Source organism: Physeter macrocephalus, chromosome 20, assembly GCF_002837175.3.
Source record: "Physeter macrocephalus isolate SW-GA chromosome 20, ASM283717v5, whole genome shotgun sequence".
NCBI lineage: Eukaryota > Metazoa > Chordata > Mammalia > Artiodactyla > Physeteridae > Physeter > Physeter macrocephalus.
The window spans coordinates 21,937,719-21,955,279 of record NC_041233.1 but is presented as its reverse complement, the minus strand read 5'-3'; the positions used below and the strand labels follow the sequence as shown (position 1 = coordinate 21,955,279).

The window sequence follows — 17,561 nt, the reverse complement described above, 5'->3', positions numbered from 1 at the left end:
CACTATGCCAGGAATCATTCACAGTGCTCTGCACACACAATAACCCTACGCAGTAGGAACCGTTATTATCCTCATTTTACAAATGAGAAAGCTGAGGTGCAGAGAGGTTAAGTAACTTGCCCCAAATCACACAGCAAATAAGAGAAGGAGAATCTGGGTGCTCTGCAATTTATTGGCTGTGTGACCTCAGGCAACTTACTTAATGTCTCTGAGCCTTACTTCCTCATCTGTGAAATAAGGATGATCATGCCTAATTCATACAACCACTGAGAGAATTAAATGAAATGAGGCCTGTAAAATGCATAGCCCAGTGGCCGGCACACAGTGATGGCTGTTGTGAGTAGTAATGGTGGGGTAGTAGTTGTGGCTTCTGGGCCTGGGAATTGTGTATTTCCACGTCTACGGCATTCGTGAGTCCATTTCTGTCTAAATTAATGTAATGGGAGTGCAGTGAGATTCTCGCTTCACCTATAGCCCCAGCTGGCCTGTCAGGGACCAGGGACTCGCCAGCCCCTGGGAAGCCACACGTGGTCTGGGAAAGGGAGGTGTCTACCTGGAAGGTCCGCCTTTGAATGACTGGCGGTGGAGCCAGCCGCACTGAATTGAGGAGAGGCAGCAGCTGAGGAGAAAGATGAGTTGGAAGGCCAGAGGGCAAAGGCCAAAGATCGCAGGGGTTCAGGAGGGTTGAAAGTCCACCAGGATGGCAGGGCGGCCAAGAAGGAGGGAGGAGAGGAAGAGAGAAGAGAGATTAGCGAGCGTGAGGCACAGGAGGGAGGGCGTGGACGGGGCGCTTGATGCTTGTGGGTGCAGCGCTGAGCTTGCCCTTGGATGGCACCCCATCCCTGGAAGGAGGTGGGCCCTTGGGGTATTGGCCAGAAGCACTCCCCGACTGGGAGAGTGGGCCCCCTGGCCAGACCTGCCCTCCATGGCCAAGCTGGGTCGCAGAGGCCTTCTAACATGCGGCCCAACATTGCACTGCCAGCCCCGCCGGTCCCTGGTCATGGACAGAGGCTGCTGGGCTGAGGGGAGCAGACTCCGAGGCTCTGGCTTGGGAGCCACAGGACCACCCTAAATTGGTACTTGAAGCCAGGCTGGTGTGTGGCGACCTCTGGGTTCTTTCTTTGGCTAAACGAGAAGGGCTGGTGTCAGCGGATCTGGGGAGGATGATCAAGAGCAGAGCCAAGCCCGGACCCCAAGGGTGTGGCCAGTGTGGGCACCAGCTGAGTGCTACTGAGGTCTCACCCTGGGGCTAGTGGGCTGGGAAAATAGACACTGGACAAGGACGTCTCTTGCATGTTCAACCACTTTTTTGGGGGGAGGCAACTTGCGATTATGTTATCTGATGTAATTTTCATTTCTGGAAATTCTTGCTGTTTCCAGTCTCTTAACCCATGGGTGCTGAGCACTCCGCTTTCGGAAGAGGTTAGAACCCATGCGAAAAGAAAGATGGCACATAATCCACCTCTCGTTGTTGAAAGCATTGTGACTCACATGAGGCCACTGGGATGAGCATTAGGAAGCAGGGGCCGCCTGGGCTGAGGATGCACCCAGCTAGGGACCTGGGAGCCCCATCGTGGCCTTTCCAGGTCATTGCTGACTTCATGGGCGGCCCCATCCCTCCCACTGTGGGGCCTGGGGACGTGCAATGTTGGGCTCTGCATCTAGGCAGCCTCTAAGCAGAGGGGCCTGGAGACCTTCCAGAACCTACAAACCTTCAGGGTAATTATCTTGTTGGAGCGCAGAGCTGCTAGAGACCTGCTTAGGTGCTCCTGGTGTGGGGTAGGGGTGGAGGTGGAGACAGGGCAACGGGGAGAGTGAGTGCCAGGCCCAGACACCAGCTCCCAGTCCCAGGGCACCCCTCCTCCCCCTCCCTCCCTGGGGATGCTACAGGCTGGAACAGGGGCCCGGACCATGTATCTTGGATCTTGTATCTTGTGGGCCAGGAGGCCTGCCACCCCCATCAGGTCTGCAGTCCCCTCAGAAAGCCAACAGACGCCTTGCCCTAGAAGGACCCTGCTTTCCTACCCACTTCCAGATAAACAGAAGGTGCCAGCTGCCTTGCCCTGCCCAGCGGCTGGATCCCCAAATCCACTCTCACCCGGCCTGACTCGTTATCCACACTGGCACAGTCATACCCTGGGCTCCTTTGCACCCTGCGGCCCTGTGGAGGCTTCTCTCCCTGCCAGCTCCCTCTTCTTGGGTTGCGCTGAATGGCAGAGAGCTCTCTCCTAACCAGCCCCATGCATTATCTCGGGGCTGATGACACACTGTCAAAGCGTCTAAGTTGTGTTGTCTTTTGTGCTGGGGGATGCTGTCTTTCTTTTGGGTAACATAACAATCCTGTGAGCCCATCGTTTCAAATAAACACAGCTGACCTTCTATTATTGTATCAGGATCAGGCTGGCCGGAACACCAGGGCCCCTGCTTCCCTGCAGCACATGCTGCTGACAGGCTGGCTCTGTCTGTGCTGCTGCCGGCCTGTGCCCCCCGCCCAGTCTTGGCCTCGCCCCCACCCCAGCCACTGACGTTGAAGGTTGTCCCCGCCTTGGCCTCGCCTTGGCCTGGGAACCAGGGGTCAGAGTCTGAGTGGCCGAACCCTGCCAGCAAGGCCCTCCCAGTGGTCTTCTGGAGCCAAGCTGACCGACTCTTAGTCTGGCTTGTGCTTCTCTCCACTCCCTCAAGACCACTCCCTGGCAGGGGTGGGCGCCCAGGGCGGCCACACTGTGTGTGTGTTTGTGGGCACGATGCAGTCTATGACACGGGGATGGAAACCTAAAGATGCTCCACTGGGAGAGGCAAGGCCGATCCACAAAACGAGGGGCATTTCTCTGGTCCCAGCTCACTGGGGCTCCTGCACACCTTCACTACCCCCCCATCCCCAAGAATGGCCCTCTGATGTTGGCACACACATCTGAGGGCTCCCGACAGGACGACAGCAGACTTTGGGCTCTGTATCCTGGGCTGAAGAGAGGGAAAGGAAGGAGCTGGGCGGGGGCCTGGGGGGATGGGAGATCACCCCAGCCCTGAAATCCCCCACTCCACTTGGAGGGGCTTCCTTGATTTTTAAAGAAGCAAAACAGAGACTTTACCCTTGAATCGATTCAGTCAGCCTCCAATTATCTCCCACCATGGAGGTTTGGGTCCTCTGAAACAATGACTAACCCAAAAGTCCCTCTGATTCTGCCAGGGCAGGCAGATGGACACACACAAGCTGTCTACATACACACACACACACACACACACACACACACACACACACACACACTGGGTAGGGAGCCAGACCCAGACTCACACAAGCCGCACGGCCTTATGTTGAAGGCCATGTGCAGAGGGGCACACAGCCAGGCGTGCAGTTCCAGATACACACGCTGGGGGCTCGCAGGCCCAGCCAGCACAGGGGCAGACATACAAAGACACGCAGCTCTGCACAAACACACACACACTGACTACTACCAGGCACACCCCCAGGAGCTGGCCAAACACACCACCACCGTCATGGCACCACTCTGGCTGCTGAGTGCAGAGGGGGCTGTGTGCTCCTGGTCCCCAAGCTCTGTAGGGAAGAAGAGGCTAAAGTGGGGGCTGTGCCCCAGGGATGGATCAGTATTTGGGGTTCACTTACCCGGTGTGGGTACTCTCCACACTGACCCTGGGGAAGAGAAGGAAGGAGAGGAGGAATTAGACCCTTGTTGGGGGGCTGTACCGCGGGGGCAACCTCAGGACTTGGGGACGCACCATGCACGTGCGTCACCCGCCTGCCCTGCTCTGTCTTGGGCTGAGCTCTCTCAGGCGGGAGAACTGATTCCCTCCCTCAAGCCTGGCTGGCAGCAGGGAGGTAACCTCCAGGGCCTGCCCGGATGTGGCTCCACAGAGCCAAGGGCAGGACTCTGCCACCATACATCACATGCCATGACGGCAGAGTCAGGAGTTACGCTCCGTGCCTGGCTGGAAGTATGTTCCGGAAAGGCTGACCCTCTGGGTGGGTCCACCCAATGGCTCTGAACATGAGCCCCTGGATGGGAACAGTAAACACCAAGGCAGGCTATGGGCAATGGGGCCCTCGGAGACGCCTTCTTGGAGCCGGGGGTGCCAGGTCCCTGCACCATCTGCCTGTGGGCAAGCCCAGAAGAGCCCCCATCAGAAACTCAAGGAGGCAGAGAAGGTAGGAGGCTGGGAAGAGGGCCAGGCCAGTGGTTTACAAACTGACACCTCAAAATCCTAGAGGCTCATGGAGGTGCTCAGGAAATACAATGGGGGTGGCAGGCAGGATGGGCAGAGAAAGAGGCTGAGAAGGACCAGGCTCCAGGCCATGCCTTCCCCCCAAAAGAAGAACCCCACGCAGGGCAGCTTCCTTTCTCTCTCTCATATACCATGTACCACAGGGTACAGGGGATTCCCCTGGTTCTGTTGATAAAATCTGAAGTTTGAAAATAATCCTTTCTACCTGTTGGAAGGCTGCTTCTTGAGATGAAAATTCTAGAAAACCTCCATCAGCTTACCTTTTCTCCTTTTTGTCCTGGAGGTCCCTAAGAAGAGAAATGAGACAGTTAGAAGCTGAGGCTAAGGACTCAGGGCCCAAAGCCACTCTGCTGAGAAACATTGAGGCGAGGTACCAACTGGCTATCCTGGGGGACCCGCCGAGCCCTGTGGGGAGGAACACACACACAGGTCAGTGGCACACAGAAGGCAGGCAGAATCAGAGACGCAGGCCTGCGTGGGATTGTGCAAGAAACTTTTTGGAAAGCTTGCAGTCCCGAAGGCTGGGCTTGGCCACCCACGCCAGGTCTTCCGGTGCCCGAGATGTTCCAGCTGGTGTGGCCCAGCTCCTTCATCCACCCATGGGCGTGACTAGGTGTGCCCTGCCCCCCGCACGTGGCCGCGATGAAGAACAGGTGCCATCTGTCATTCATTCCCGCAACCGCCAGCATCTTGTGGGCCAGCCATGGAGGAGGCTGCATGGCCACGTCAGGCAGGGCTCCGCTACTGCGCACTCACGCCATGTCCTCACGGAGCCAAAAGCACCTTCTAACTCCTACCCTCCGAGGCCTCAGCATCAACCCCACTGAACCAGAAGGGCTTCTGGGGACACGGGGGCTGGGGCAGCGCTGCAGACTTTGGGGGTTTTGGAGAAACCTTTGGCCAAAGAGAGGAAGCAGGAAGTGGGCGACTTAAGCCATATTCTGGGCTCCTCGGAGGAACATAAGGGACCTTGGGGTTTCCTTCCAGGGTGTCTTGTCAAGCTCACAGAGCTGAGGAAGGAGCCCGGGTGCAGGGTGGACCTCCTCAGTTCTCTGAGGAGGACATGGCGTCCAGATGGGTCTCTCGGGAGCCTGACCCGAGGACAGTGCTGAGAATGCTTCATGCTCGGCCAGTGTGGAGGGGATGGGGGAGGATGGCGTACCTTGTTTTGAGGACCCCCTCGGAGACAAGGCTTTCAGGATGTGCTGAGCTCATACCCGCGCTGGCCCGAGAGGAAGGCGCTGGCGTCACTCCATCTCCCGGATGAGGTGACGGAGACAAGGCCCTGCGGCTCAGTGAGTGGTGCCACTGGGACCGTGAAGGTCCAGCTGTGTCCACTCTGCCACGCGCTCTGAACTGGGCTGGACCTCAGGGGGCAGGGCTTCTAAACTTGGCTGGAGCCACAGGCAGTGTCCCAGCCTCTGGCGCCCTGAGCTCCCTTCCATCCTGCAGGCCTTCCTGCCAGGCCAGTCTCTTTGGGGTTTGAAGACCTCAGGATGCCCAAGGACAGATCCATCTGGGTGGGAGGAAAGCCTTCTTTTGTCCCCGACTTGACAACTGGACCAACCCCCAAACTGGGAAATTCTCAGGAGGTTTGTGGGAAGGGACAAGTGGCCTTTGGGACAATCCATGTGGCACCCCAGCCTATGCGGTTGACTAAGTGTTTATCATCAAGTTTAGCAGAATGTGATGCATCTGGCAGGGAACCAGACTGCAGGGGACCAGGCCACCCTCTCTTGGGACAGAGAGAGGAGTATGATGAGAGAAGGAGGGCCAGGGGCCGAGAGAAAGAACTCAAAGGCTTGGGACTGCAGAGACTTGGAGGACTGAGTCCAGACGTCCCAAATGGTGGCCCATGGGACAATCGTGGTCCCCAAGGTATTTTGTTGATCCCACACAGTTTTATTTCAATAAACTGAAATATTGAAGAGCAAGGAGAATACAACAAAAATCTGAATTTCAAGTTTCTTTTAAGTATTTCAAGGTCCAAAAACACATGGCACCGATTAGCTCTTGAGCCTGCCCCTTTAGGACAGGTCAGGGTGATGTGCCAGCTTGGCACCTGTCGTGCTTCCTCTGTGCCAGGCACTGTTCTAAGCACTTGGTGTGAATTAACTCCTCTCATCCTTAGGACAGCCCTGTGAGTTGTGGGACAAGGTGTGAATGCAGAGTCCTGGTTCTCCTTTACGCCACTTGGGGGACCCCGATCCTGTCTACGCCTTACATCAGATTCTCGGGGCTACTGTGAGGTGGGTGGGGCAGAGATGACCCCCTTTTGACAGGTGAGGGTGAGCCCCAGCCCCCCATGTTGGATCCCCAGCAGCAGGTAAACCATCCAGGAAGGGAGGCGAGTGGGAGATAGACAGATGATAAGCAGGCCAAGATAATTACACTAGACAGCGCGTTGAATTAATAGCTTGGGGTCCCCGTGCCAAGCCAAACAGAAGCCTAATGGCTCTGTGGCCTGTCGGAGTTTGACGGATGGCTATGAGGTGGACGGGGGACCTATCACACTGACGTGAGCTCATGGGAGAAGGGGTGGCCCTACCCTTCCCTGCTCAAGTTAGTTCTGAGCCCGGAACAGATGGGGAAGCCTCACGGTGGGTGAAGTGGGGTGGGACAGAGGGACGGCAGGAAGAGGAGTTCCCTAGAAGGGCCCCTTTCTTTCTAAACAAAGGGCCCTGGCAGCAGAAAGAGACACGGTGGAGGGTAAGAGCCTACCATGTGGGTCTCACTCCCTGTTCTGTTATTTAGGAGTCGTGTAACCTCAGGCAATACACACAACCATTCTGAGCCTTGATCTGCCCTTTCATAGAGTGGGAATGATAAGCTGTTAGGAGGATTACAGAGCAGTGCCCTGCTGATGGCCATCACTCTTCCTTCCGGGGTGGCACGGACTGTGTTAAGGCTCTCCAAGGTGGGAAGGGGCCAGGAGGAAGGTGGGGGCAGAGGTCTGCTTCTCCAGGTCTGCCTCGTGCCTGGCTGGGACAGGAGCGCCTAGAGCCCTGGGCAGCCCAGAGCAGGGAGCATGAGGGAGTCAGGCTCAGGGCCAAGTGCTGGATGGGCACCCCTTGGCCCCCCGTGAGTGCTGGATGAGAGTGGCGGTTTGGGAACATGAGCTGCTAATTCCGTGTGACACTGGCCAAGCGCAGACGCTCTCTGGACCTCCCTTTCCTCATTCTTCAGGTGGAGAAGCCCCCTGCCGCCTCTCCTCCCTGCACTGAGCGAGGACCTAGGGGGATGCGTCGCACCCAGCCGGGGAGTGACCGTGGGGCGGCCCCTCCCGCTGCCGGGCAGCGCTTCTGTGACCCCCGCACCCCTCGAGGGAAGGCAGGAAAGCTGGGTCTTACCATCTCCCCTTTTGGTCCGGGGCGGCCCTGGAAGGAGAGGAGCACGAGTGCTGGGTGAGTCGTTTGCACCCCAGAAGTACCCCAGCCCCACCCCCCAGTCACATAGGGCTCCTCCCGTGAACGTGTGCGTCTGGGGCCCAGTGAAAAGGACTGAGATGAGCAGAGAGGAGCTCTGGACGGGAAGCAGCCTCCATGTGGACCTGGGCACCTATCGGGGCTCCACGGAGATGGAGACTCCGAACAGCACACAGGAGGCGCCCTGCGGGGCTGGGGGCGAGGGCGCGAACCAGAGCCCAGGCTCCTTTCAGAACGAGCAGGCTGAGCTCTCCAGCCCTCTCCTCTCCCACGGCCTCCTTGCCTCACTACCTTCCAGCCCCTTCCAGGAGGCCTCGGAATCAGCAGATTCTAGGATGGCTCTTGCTCCAGGTACTGAGAGTGCAGCTTGGAGGCCGTGGACTTGTGCCCGGGGGAGGCTCATGGGGGACGGGGCAACTCATTCAAAGGGCCTCTCCTCCCCTTCCCACTGGCAACGACTTTCCGCCCCAAGAACGTTCATTTTATCTGAAGCGTCTTCCAAGGAGTCGGGGTCTCGCAGGACTAGGAGACCCCGGGTTAGTGACCTGGACTAAGTGGGGGGAGCCCACAGCCCGAGAGGGTCCACTCACCGGTTTGCCGTCAAGCCCAATGGGACCCTGAAAGAGAAAGAGGCCAGATGTAAAGACCGAGCATCACAGCTGCCCTGGCAGAGAGGCAGCCTGGGAGGTAGTTAAGGGCACAGGTTCTGCACTGTAACAAGTTAGGGTTCACATCTCTGCTTCACCACTTGCTGTTATGAGACCATGTGTAAGCTTAAACCTCGGTTTCCCATTCTAAAGTGGGGAGTAAAAGAATCTCCCATGAGGGGTCTTTGTGAGTGAACGAAATGCCACCTGCCCCGTGCTGGCACGAGGCAGAACCTGACGGGTGGCAGTGGCCATGGTATCAAAGTCCTTTTCACCTCGAGTGGAAAGTGGAGGGCGTGTTCCTGGAAAGCAGGGCTGGCCAGCACCGAGGCCTGCGGGAAAAGGGGAGCTGGCTGCTCCCTGCCCTCCTCTCATAATCTGTCTTAGGCCTTAGGCAGGGCTCCCAGGACATCGAGATGGCCACATGACTGCCCCAACCAGGCGGATCTGCTCTCAAAGCCAGGTCCGAGGTGGCCTCCGAGTGGTGCATCATCTGCCCCACAGTCCAGGGTCCTGCAGGGCTGGCCAGCCTGTGACTTCACAGCCTGTCCTGTCTGCCACCCCTCTGGTTCCGTGTTGATGTCCCTGTCCCCTCCTGCACTGTGAGCCGAGTGCTGGGCTACTCTCCTCAGTTACTCTCCACGAAAGGCTGCAGGAGAGGGTCCTTACCGATGGGACTTTGGAATGGCAAAAGCAGTTTGAGGGCCGGCCCTGCCTGAAGTTTAACACAGCCAGGCCCAGGAGTCGCCAGGGACACAGCTGACCAGTCCTCTCCACTTACCGGAAATCCAGGAAAACCTCGAGTGCCCGGCTGACCCTGAAAAGAGCAGGAGAGGAGTGAGTGTGGGCGAGGAGGAGAGGAAGCCACACCTTAGTCCCCGGTCCACCTTGGCTCCCAGAGGATCAGTGGTTTCCCTCCTACTCCTCTGTGATCATCCGTGAGAGACACAGGCTGGGAGGCAGGATGGAGAAAGGAGATGGACCATCATAGGAAATCTCCTCCAGGGAGTCGGGCGGGGAAGGGGAAAGCAGGTGGCCGGCATCCTCTGGGTCCTTCTGGGAAGTAGGCGCCCAGAGCTCCTCACTGCCCGCCCGGATGCTCTGAACCTTGGCATGGGAATGGGATGGAGAGCAAGGACAATGGGGACCCAGCCTACAGCATGCTGAACTCCTGGACTGGGAACGTCTAAGTCCTCTTCATTTACACAGTCACTGTTCATGGTCACCTATCTAACGATGGTTTGGATATTGGAAATTGGCCTTTGGAATGTGTTTTCAGACCAGAACAGGTCAGATTGCCCACTGTCCTCTCGCCCTGGCTAATAGGGCTCTCCTGGGTCCCCCAATCTTTGTGGGATGCAGAGCAATCATGTCCATTTTTCCAGAGGTACAGAGTACACAGATCGGTATTCAGGTTGGAGATTAGTAGCAGGTTCACTGGCCAGATTCAGGACAAAAGAGAAGTGCGGAGGTGAGAATAAGACTGAGGCTGTGCAGACCCAGGGCTGGAACAGGCTGACCAGGAGGTCCAGAGTGATGGAGAGCTAAGAAACCTGGGTCCTGTCACTCTCCTTCTCAAGAACCAGCAAGGGTTCTCTTCTGCTCACATGTCATTCAAGGTCAGCCTCAATCTCATCCTGATGCACCATTTTAGCTCCTTCCCTGCCTCATCTTCCTACCTACTCTCTGCTTGGGCACCCTGGCTCACCTGCCTTTCAGTGGACACACCACATCTTTCACACGATTAGCTTTCAGCTTGAAGTGTCCCCTTGACTGAGATGGCCTCAGTCTCTTCCCAAGCTTGGCGTTTTGACTCTGGCAGACTGAGTTCTAATCGTGTCTCCACTGCCACCAATGGCTATGTGACTCTGAGCAAATGGCTTAACCTCCCTGTGCATCAGTCTCCTCATCTGTAGAATGGGGATAACTGTATAAACTCATAGGGTCGTTCAGCTATATTTGTAAAGCCTTTTGAAATGGTAGCTGCCATCATCAGATGTTTGTTAAATTGAACTGAACCTAGGAGCACCAGAATAAAGCAAGGTTGTCTTTGATCCAATGTCTTAGGATCAATGGAGGTTTATCCTTGCCAAGCAGTAGTTTCAGAATTGGACCTTATCCAGAGGAAGATTCCTCTGGGTCCAACTGCTGTAAACCTGAAACACCTCCAGGCTGCTTGGGTCTTCCTTGAAGCTGTGGACATGGATGCCTAGAGGCCTCTGTTCGGGGGATATGCTCAGGGGACAAGGCTGGGTGGGATGGGGTCCCTGCTGTCAGGGTCCAGGCAGGGAGCCAGCTGGAGCATTGCTGTGGGCCCGGGATGGGCTTGTGGGAAGCATCCCAAAGGGCAAGAGCGTGGAGATGCCACTCCTGTACCAGAAGGGCCCCAGGCCTCTCTCCTCTCAAAGATAAGTGATGCTAAGAATAGCACTAAGGAGAAAACCTGGAAACCACCCAGTGTAAACTTTCAGCTACGTTGAATGCTGAGAGGCCTGAAGAAAAGGTCAGGAGGAGAGGATTCCGAGAAACATCTTCAAGTCCCACTCTGGGTAATGTTTACATGGTAGGGATAATCACATGGTTTGCTAATTACAGAGCTGTCCCTGGTAGCAGGATGCATCTCTCCAACCCAGAGCCAACCAAAGCTTTTTCAGGGATCTTGGAAAGAATGTTGTCATTGACCAAATGGAAACTGGGACTCTACTTCCTGGAGAGGTCGGGCCTTGGTGAGGCACTTGGAGAGGCTTGGAAATGGATTTTAGTTTCCATGTCTTCATATCTATACTGAAGGTGGATATCTCTTCCAATGTTTATTGACCCATCCTATTTATTTGTGAACTGCCTGTTTGTATTCTTTACCAATAATTCCTACTACGTTTATCTTTTTCCTACTGATTTGAGTAAAGCTCTTTGTCAAGAAGAGTAACTGAGAGTCATATGTGTTGCAAATATTCTTCCCAATTTGGCATTTATCTTTTTTATGGTATATTTTCTGCCGTATGGAAGTTCTACATTTATGGCGACAAACATATCAATCTTTTCCTATGGCTTCTGGGTTTTAGGTCATGCTTTTTTTTAAAAAATTAATTTATTTATTTATTTATTTATTTTTGGCTGTGTTGGGTCTTCATTGCTGCGCACGGGCTTTCTCTATTTGAGGAGAGCGGGGGCTACTCTTCGTTGCGGTGCGCAGGCTTCTCATTGCAGTGGCTTCTCTTGTTGCAGAGCACAGGCTCTAGGCATGTGGGTTTCAGTAGTTGTGGCACACAGCCTCAGTAGTTGTGGCTTGCGGGTTCTACAGTGCAGGCTCAGTAGTTGTGGCGCATGGGCTTAGCTACTCCATGGCATGTGGGATCTTCTCGGACCAGGGCTTGAACCCGTGTCCCCTGCATTGGCAGGCAGATCCTTAACCACTGCACCACCAGGGAAGTCTTTAGGTCACGTTTTGAAGGGGCTTCCTCAGTTCAGAATTATAAATGTTTGCTCATGCTTTGTCCTTATATTTTATGGCTGCATGTTTTACATCTGAGTATTTTGTTCATTTGAAATTTACTCTGATTTCTAAACTGTTTGTCAGTTGTCTCAGCATCATTTCCTGAACAATTTATCTTCTCTTTCTATTGTGAAATGAAGCCTTTATTATGGACCAAATTCCCAGATGCGTTTGACTTTACTTCTGTTCTATTTGTTGTTTTAATTGTTCTGTTTCTATAATACGTTTTTTTAAAAAATAGATTTTATTTATTTATTTATTGGCTGCGTTGAGTCTTCCGTTGCTGTGCACAGGCTTTCTCTAGTTGCGGCGAGCGGGGGCTACTCTTTGTAGCGGTGTGAGGGCTTCCCATCGAGGTGGCTTCTCTTGTTGCAGAGCACAGGCTCTAGGCGCGCAGGCTTCAGTAGTTGTGGCACACGGGCTTCAGTAGTTGTGGCTCGCAGGCTCTAGAGCGCAGGCTCAGTAGTTGTGGCGCACGGGCTTAGTTGCTCCGCGGCATGTGGGATCTTCCCAGACCAGGGCTTTAACCCGTGGTCCCCTGCATTGGCAGGTGGATTCTTAACCACCGCGTCACCAGGGAAGCCCCTATAATATGGCAGGCAGATCCTTAACCACTGCACCACCAGGGAAGTCTTTAGGTCACGTTTTGAAGGGGCTTCCTCAGTTCAGAATTATAAATGTTTGCTCATGCTTTGTCCTTATATTTTATGGCTGCATGTTTTACATCTGAGTATTTTGTTCATTTGAAATTTACTCTGATTTCTAAACTGTTTGTCAGTTGTCTCAGCATCATTTCCTGAACAATTTATCTTCTCTTTCTATTGTGAAATGAAGCCTTTATTATGGACCAAATTCCCAGATGCGTTTGACTTTACTTCTGTTCTATTTGTTGTTTTAATTGTTCTGTTTCTATAATACGTTTTTTTAAAAAATAGATTTTATTTATTTATTTATTGGCTGCGTTGAGTCTTCCGTTGCTGTGCACAGGCTTTCTCTAGTTGCGGCGAGCGGGGGCTACTCTTTGTAGCGGTGTGAGGGCTTCCCATCGAGGTGGCTTCTCTTGTTGCAGAGCACAGGCTCTAGGCGCGCAGGCTTCAGTAGTTGTGGCACACGGGCTTCAGTAGTTGTGGCTCGCAGGCTCTAGAGCGCAGGCTCAGTAGTTGTGGCGCACGGGCTTAGTTGCTCCGCGGCATGTGGGATCTTCCCAGACCAGGGCTTTAACCCGTGGTCCCCTGCATTGGCAGGTGGATTCTTAACCACCGCGTCACCAGGGAAGCCCCTATAATACGTTTTGATGGCTGGTAGAACAACCAAACCCCTCCTCCCCTACCCCCCTTACTCTATGTTTCAAAAAGTTTCTGAATTTCTCATAACTTTTTTTTTTCCAAATGAAATTGAATGTTATTTTGTTGGACTCCTAACTCCACCCCCCAGATTCATGGGTATTAGGATCATGTTAAAATTATGGATAGATTTATTTGTAGATTAATTTACAGATTAATGTTATATCCTTCTATACAAGAACAAGGGAAATAAGCTTTACATTGCTCTCTAAAATCTCTTCCTTTAATTCAAGGCCAGGGAAGAGAGGGAGCCAAGTGCATCCCTGTTTTTTGGAAGTGGACCCCTACGTCTACTCCTCCTTACCTTCCTCCTGCCTGCATTTGTGTGGGGTAAAGCAACATAGACAAACTGAAGTTTCTGGTAGGAAGGACGCTACCAGGAGCTCTCCCTTCCCTCTTATCTAACCCCTGAAAGAGGGCCAGTCGTGGATCTGTCCAGAGCCTGCCTTATTCTACCTCCGCTACCCCAAGTCAGTGCTGGCTATCTTTTAAACAAGACTCTGCTGGTAAATGCTTAATCACGTTGGGGAGAGTGGGGGAGGAGAGCCCTGCTTTGTACAGCATTTGCCAATTTCTGTAAATCTGTGATTCTGTAAATACTCCCACCACAGCCCATTTTAATCTTGAAAAGTGATGTCACTGAATGCAGAGTTGGAAGGGGGTGTGTATGACCCACCCTCGTGAGCCGCGTCCACTCACTCTGACCTCCGGCAGCAAACGGAGGGCCAAACATTACAAGGACATCCCAAATCTATCACCTTCAGATTGAACTCATCTCCCCCTGCAAAATCTGCTTCTCCCTTTGGGGAAGAGCACTGCCAGGCACTCCGTTACTCAAGTCCGAAAGGTGGGGTCACCTTGAACTCCTCTTTCTCCGTCAATCCCCATTTTTATCATCACAAAATTCCGTCAATTCCCCCTCCAACATATCTCGCCAGTCCAGCCCTTCCACCAGCCCCACTGACTATGCTCCAGTCCAGGCCTTGATGATTACAAGTCCCTTCCAGCCAGCCCCGTACCTGCAGCCTCTTCTAAGCATGCTCCGTGCTGGAGCAGGAAGGATCAGGGGAGCTTTTTAAACTGCAAGTCTGATCGTGTCCCTCCTCAGCAGAACACAACTCAAGGGGTCTGCACTGCCCTCGGGGTAAAATCCTGACTCCTGAACATTGTGTCCTGCATGATCGGGCCCTTGCTCAGCTCGCCAACCACCCTCTCACCATCCTTGCTCTTGCTTTGCTCTGGAAAGAACTTTCCCCATTTCTCCGGTAGTTTACAGGAACCGCTCCTGCCTTGGAGTCTCAGCGCTCCTCCTCAGGCTTGTTACCTGGGACCTCTGTTCCTCCTTGATCACAGTTTAGTTACCTCTTCCTCCCGGAAGTCTTCCCTGCCTGCCCTCACCCCAAGTCAGGTGCCTCCTCCATATCCTCCACAGCTCCCTAACCGTCCCCAGCTGAGCGCTGACTGTCTGTACTATAATCACTATGGGATGGCTTCTCTCTGCAAAGGGGCAAGCGGGCTGCAGTCAGGTTTTCATCGTCTACCCAGCACCTAGGATGTCGTAGGTGCCTGACAAATATTAATGGAACGAAGAAACACTCAACAGGTGTATTGACCTGGTGTCTCCTTGTGAATGAGGGCTGGAAGTTCAGACAGTTCCTCCTGGCCCCTGAAGAGAACCTGGGGTCTCCAGGAAAGAATGAGCTCCCTTTGAGATGGGGGACATTTCCTAGCCTGGCAGCTGATCTCCCCAGTGCCTGTGGGGCCAGCCAGCATCTCGGGGTCCCAGCCTCCCGCTCAGTTTAATGGGGACCGCTGCTCCGGCATCTTGCCTCACTGGAATGTGAACCATCCTTCTCCAAAGTGCCCGGATGGTGCCCCATTTGCACTGACCGTTTATGAAGCTGCAAGACAGGAGGCAGGTGGCCCCTGAGAGTGGCAAGGCTGCTTCTCATTAGCAGCATGTGTCCTAGGCCCTTCCTGGCTGAGTGGAAAGCCACATGTTCCCCATCATCCCGGGCCGCAGAGGGCTTGCCCACTTCACCTCTACCCCTTAATTGCAATTGGTCCCATGGTCTTCTGCGGTCCCCTGCTCTCAGCAGCTCCAGGAGCTAAGGGGGTTGCCCTGGTGTCTAGCGAGGACTCAGTAGGGGTGGCCCCAGCCATCTGGGTGAAGGTCACACACACAGGCCAAAATCTGAGGACACTGGGCTTGATCAAGCCTCCTGGTGCCATAAAGCCTCTCCTAACATCAACACAGCACTCACAGGGAGGATTGTTTTTTCAAGGTAAATATCCTTTTTAAACAGTAGAGCTTAAAACGTGGAAGGCGGTGTTGGAGAAAGAATGCTGGCTTTGGAATGAGGCCGACCGGGCCCAAACCAAGCTCCAGCACTGAGGAGCCGTATGACCACAGGCCAGTTATGGGCCTCTGCTTCCCGATCTGTGAAATGGGCTGGCAGCTTTCCTGGGGTCCGGAGGGACTGAAGGAGGCTGGCACATACATAGGCTTTCAGCGTAGGACCTAGCATGTCTCCTAGGTGTCCAGGAGAGGGAAGCTATTGCTATTACTGGAGCAGAAGGTACTTTTCACCACTGGAACCATGTCCAGCGCGGTGGGTATATTTACGCACGCTGGGCTGGAAGCAGGGGGAGCTGAGGCAGACCCTGCCCCCGGAGCATATTCTCCAGAAGTGGGGCCTTTTCAACCACTTCTAGGTATCCGGCTGACATGACACTGCTGAAAGATGCTGCTAAGAGGGTGTGAGAGGACCAGCCTGATCCACACAAGGGAACATCTGTGGTCAGACCAGGAGGCAGACAGAGATGGTGGCCAAAGGGTAGGGCCTGTATTCTGTGTTACTGCCCTGTCCTCCTAACAGGTCCACCCCAGACTCAGTCCTTGCCGTTGGAGCCTGGGGGACTGTCTTTCTTTGTGACCTCCCCATCTCCTAGTCGCCCCCTGGCTGGGTACCCCACCTGGGCTCCGGGCATCCACACTCTGGCTCCCCCAGTACACGAGGGGGCTTACAGCCCATCGGGATGGTGGCCACGTGAGCCGGAAGCACAGGTGATGGGAACCCCGTGGCTGGGTAGCAGCAGGGGTCAGAGTGTACACTCTGAGCACACGGCCCGGGCTGAGTGTCAAATGCCAGCGCCATGGCCACACTCTCATGTATGACCTTCGGCAAGTCATTCAGCCTCGCTGGGCCCTGCTTTTCTCATCTATAAAATGGAGGTGCTAATCCTACCTACCTGTGGAGTTCTCGTGAGGATTAAGTGAGCTACCGTGTGTAAAGGTGTTAGGATACCGCCTGCCACAGAGTAAGTGCGAAGTGTCAGCCCTCAGCACTGTCGCGTGGTCTGAGCTGGTAGAAACCTTGCAGGGAAGGCCTGTCCAGCCCAGGCCCCTTCAAGCCCTGCCTCCAGCCCAGGCCTCCGACCCGCCCTCCAGCCCTGCTCCCCAGCTCCATCCTTCGGCTACCCTCTCTGACCTTCTCAGCTCTCCCTCTCTGGCCCCAGCTCTCACCACAGCCCCTTCCTGGATGCATAGCCGTCAGGGCCTTGGACGCAGCTTAGCAATGTGCTCTCTGACCCCTCTCCTCTCCCTGGTCGGTGGGTAGGAGCCTCCTGCTTCCCATTGAAGGCAGGGGAATGGGGAGGGGGGCTTCATCACCCATTGGGCTAGGCTCTGGGAGCATGAGCCTAGGCTCTGTGTTCCTACCCCTCTCAACCAGGCACAGCAGGGCAGGAAAAGAGCACGGCAGAGCATGGAGACTGCAGCCTGTTGCTGTGGGGGGAGCCCTGGGCGCCCGGGGTCCTGGGTTCTAAAGCTGCTTCGGCCTCTACGTGTGGGACCCTGGCCAAGCCCCTTCTTCTCCCCAGGCCTCAGTTTCCCCTTCTAAGAAGGCTGTGTTAGACCATCCTTGAGGTCCTTTCCACCCCGACACTTGGCGATTTTATCGAAGTCCCTTGGGTCGGACGCTCTTTGAGAAAAACAGCCATTCCTGCTTCCCATAGCCACGCTATCTTCCCGCAGCATCGCCCGCGCCCCCCTCTTGGTCCCTAAGGAAGCATATCTGAGGGGAAGGCTCTCTGCTTTTCCCAAGCCCCCAGCCCCTGGGTGGAGGGGACTGGGACCCAGCACTGAGCACAGAAACAGGGCCTTTGAGGGCGAGAGGCGGGTTGGGCTCTGTCAAGAGCAGGAGTGGGTGCTTGGCTCAGGAGACCTGGGCTCTGGGGTAACTGCTTCTTGGGCTTCTGGAACGTGTCCCCGGCAAAGCTGGAGCACGGCCACCACCGCCCTCCCGGGAGAGGAGCCAGCACTTTCTCCCTCTCTGCCTGTGAACAGCAGGGCCGCCTCACAGCTGCTGTCGTTTCACGGCTATAGGGGCTACAGGGCCTTGTGAACCCTCCC

At 54.8% G+C, this 17,561-nt stretch overlaps 1 protein-coding gene across 1 annotated transcript in view; it reads right to left on the bottom strand.

Moving 5' to 3' along the window:
* Positions 1–17,561, bottom strand: part of COL13A1 (collagen type XIII alpha 1 chain) — a 95,417-nt gene that overhangs the window by 64,141 nt on the left and 13,715 nt on the right. The window contains exons 6-11 of the mRNA XM_028480858.2: positions 9,093–9,128; positions 8,255–8,281; positions 7,590–7,616; positions 4,500–4,526; positions 3,623–3,649; positions 554–619 (exon numbers count right to left, since the gene is read on the bottom strand). Coding sequence (XP_028336659.2) covers positions 554–619; positions 3,623–3,649; positions 4,500–4,526; positions 7,590–7,616; positions 8,255–8,281; positions 9,093–9,128 — 210 coding nt within the window. The remainder of the gene's footprint in view (positions 1–553; positions 620–3,622; positions 3,650–4,499; positions 4,527–7,589; positions 7,617–8,254; positions 8,282–9,092; positions 9,129–17,561) is intronic.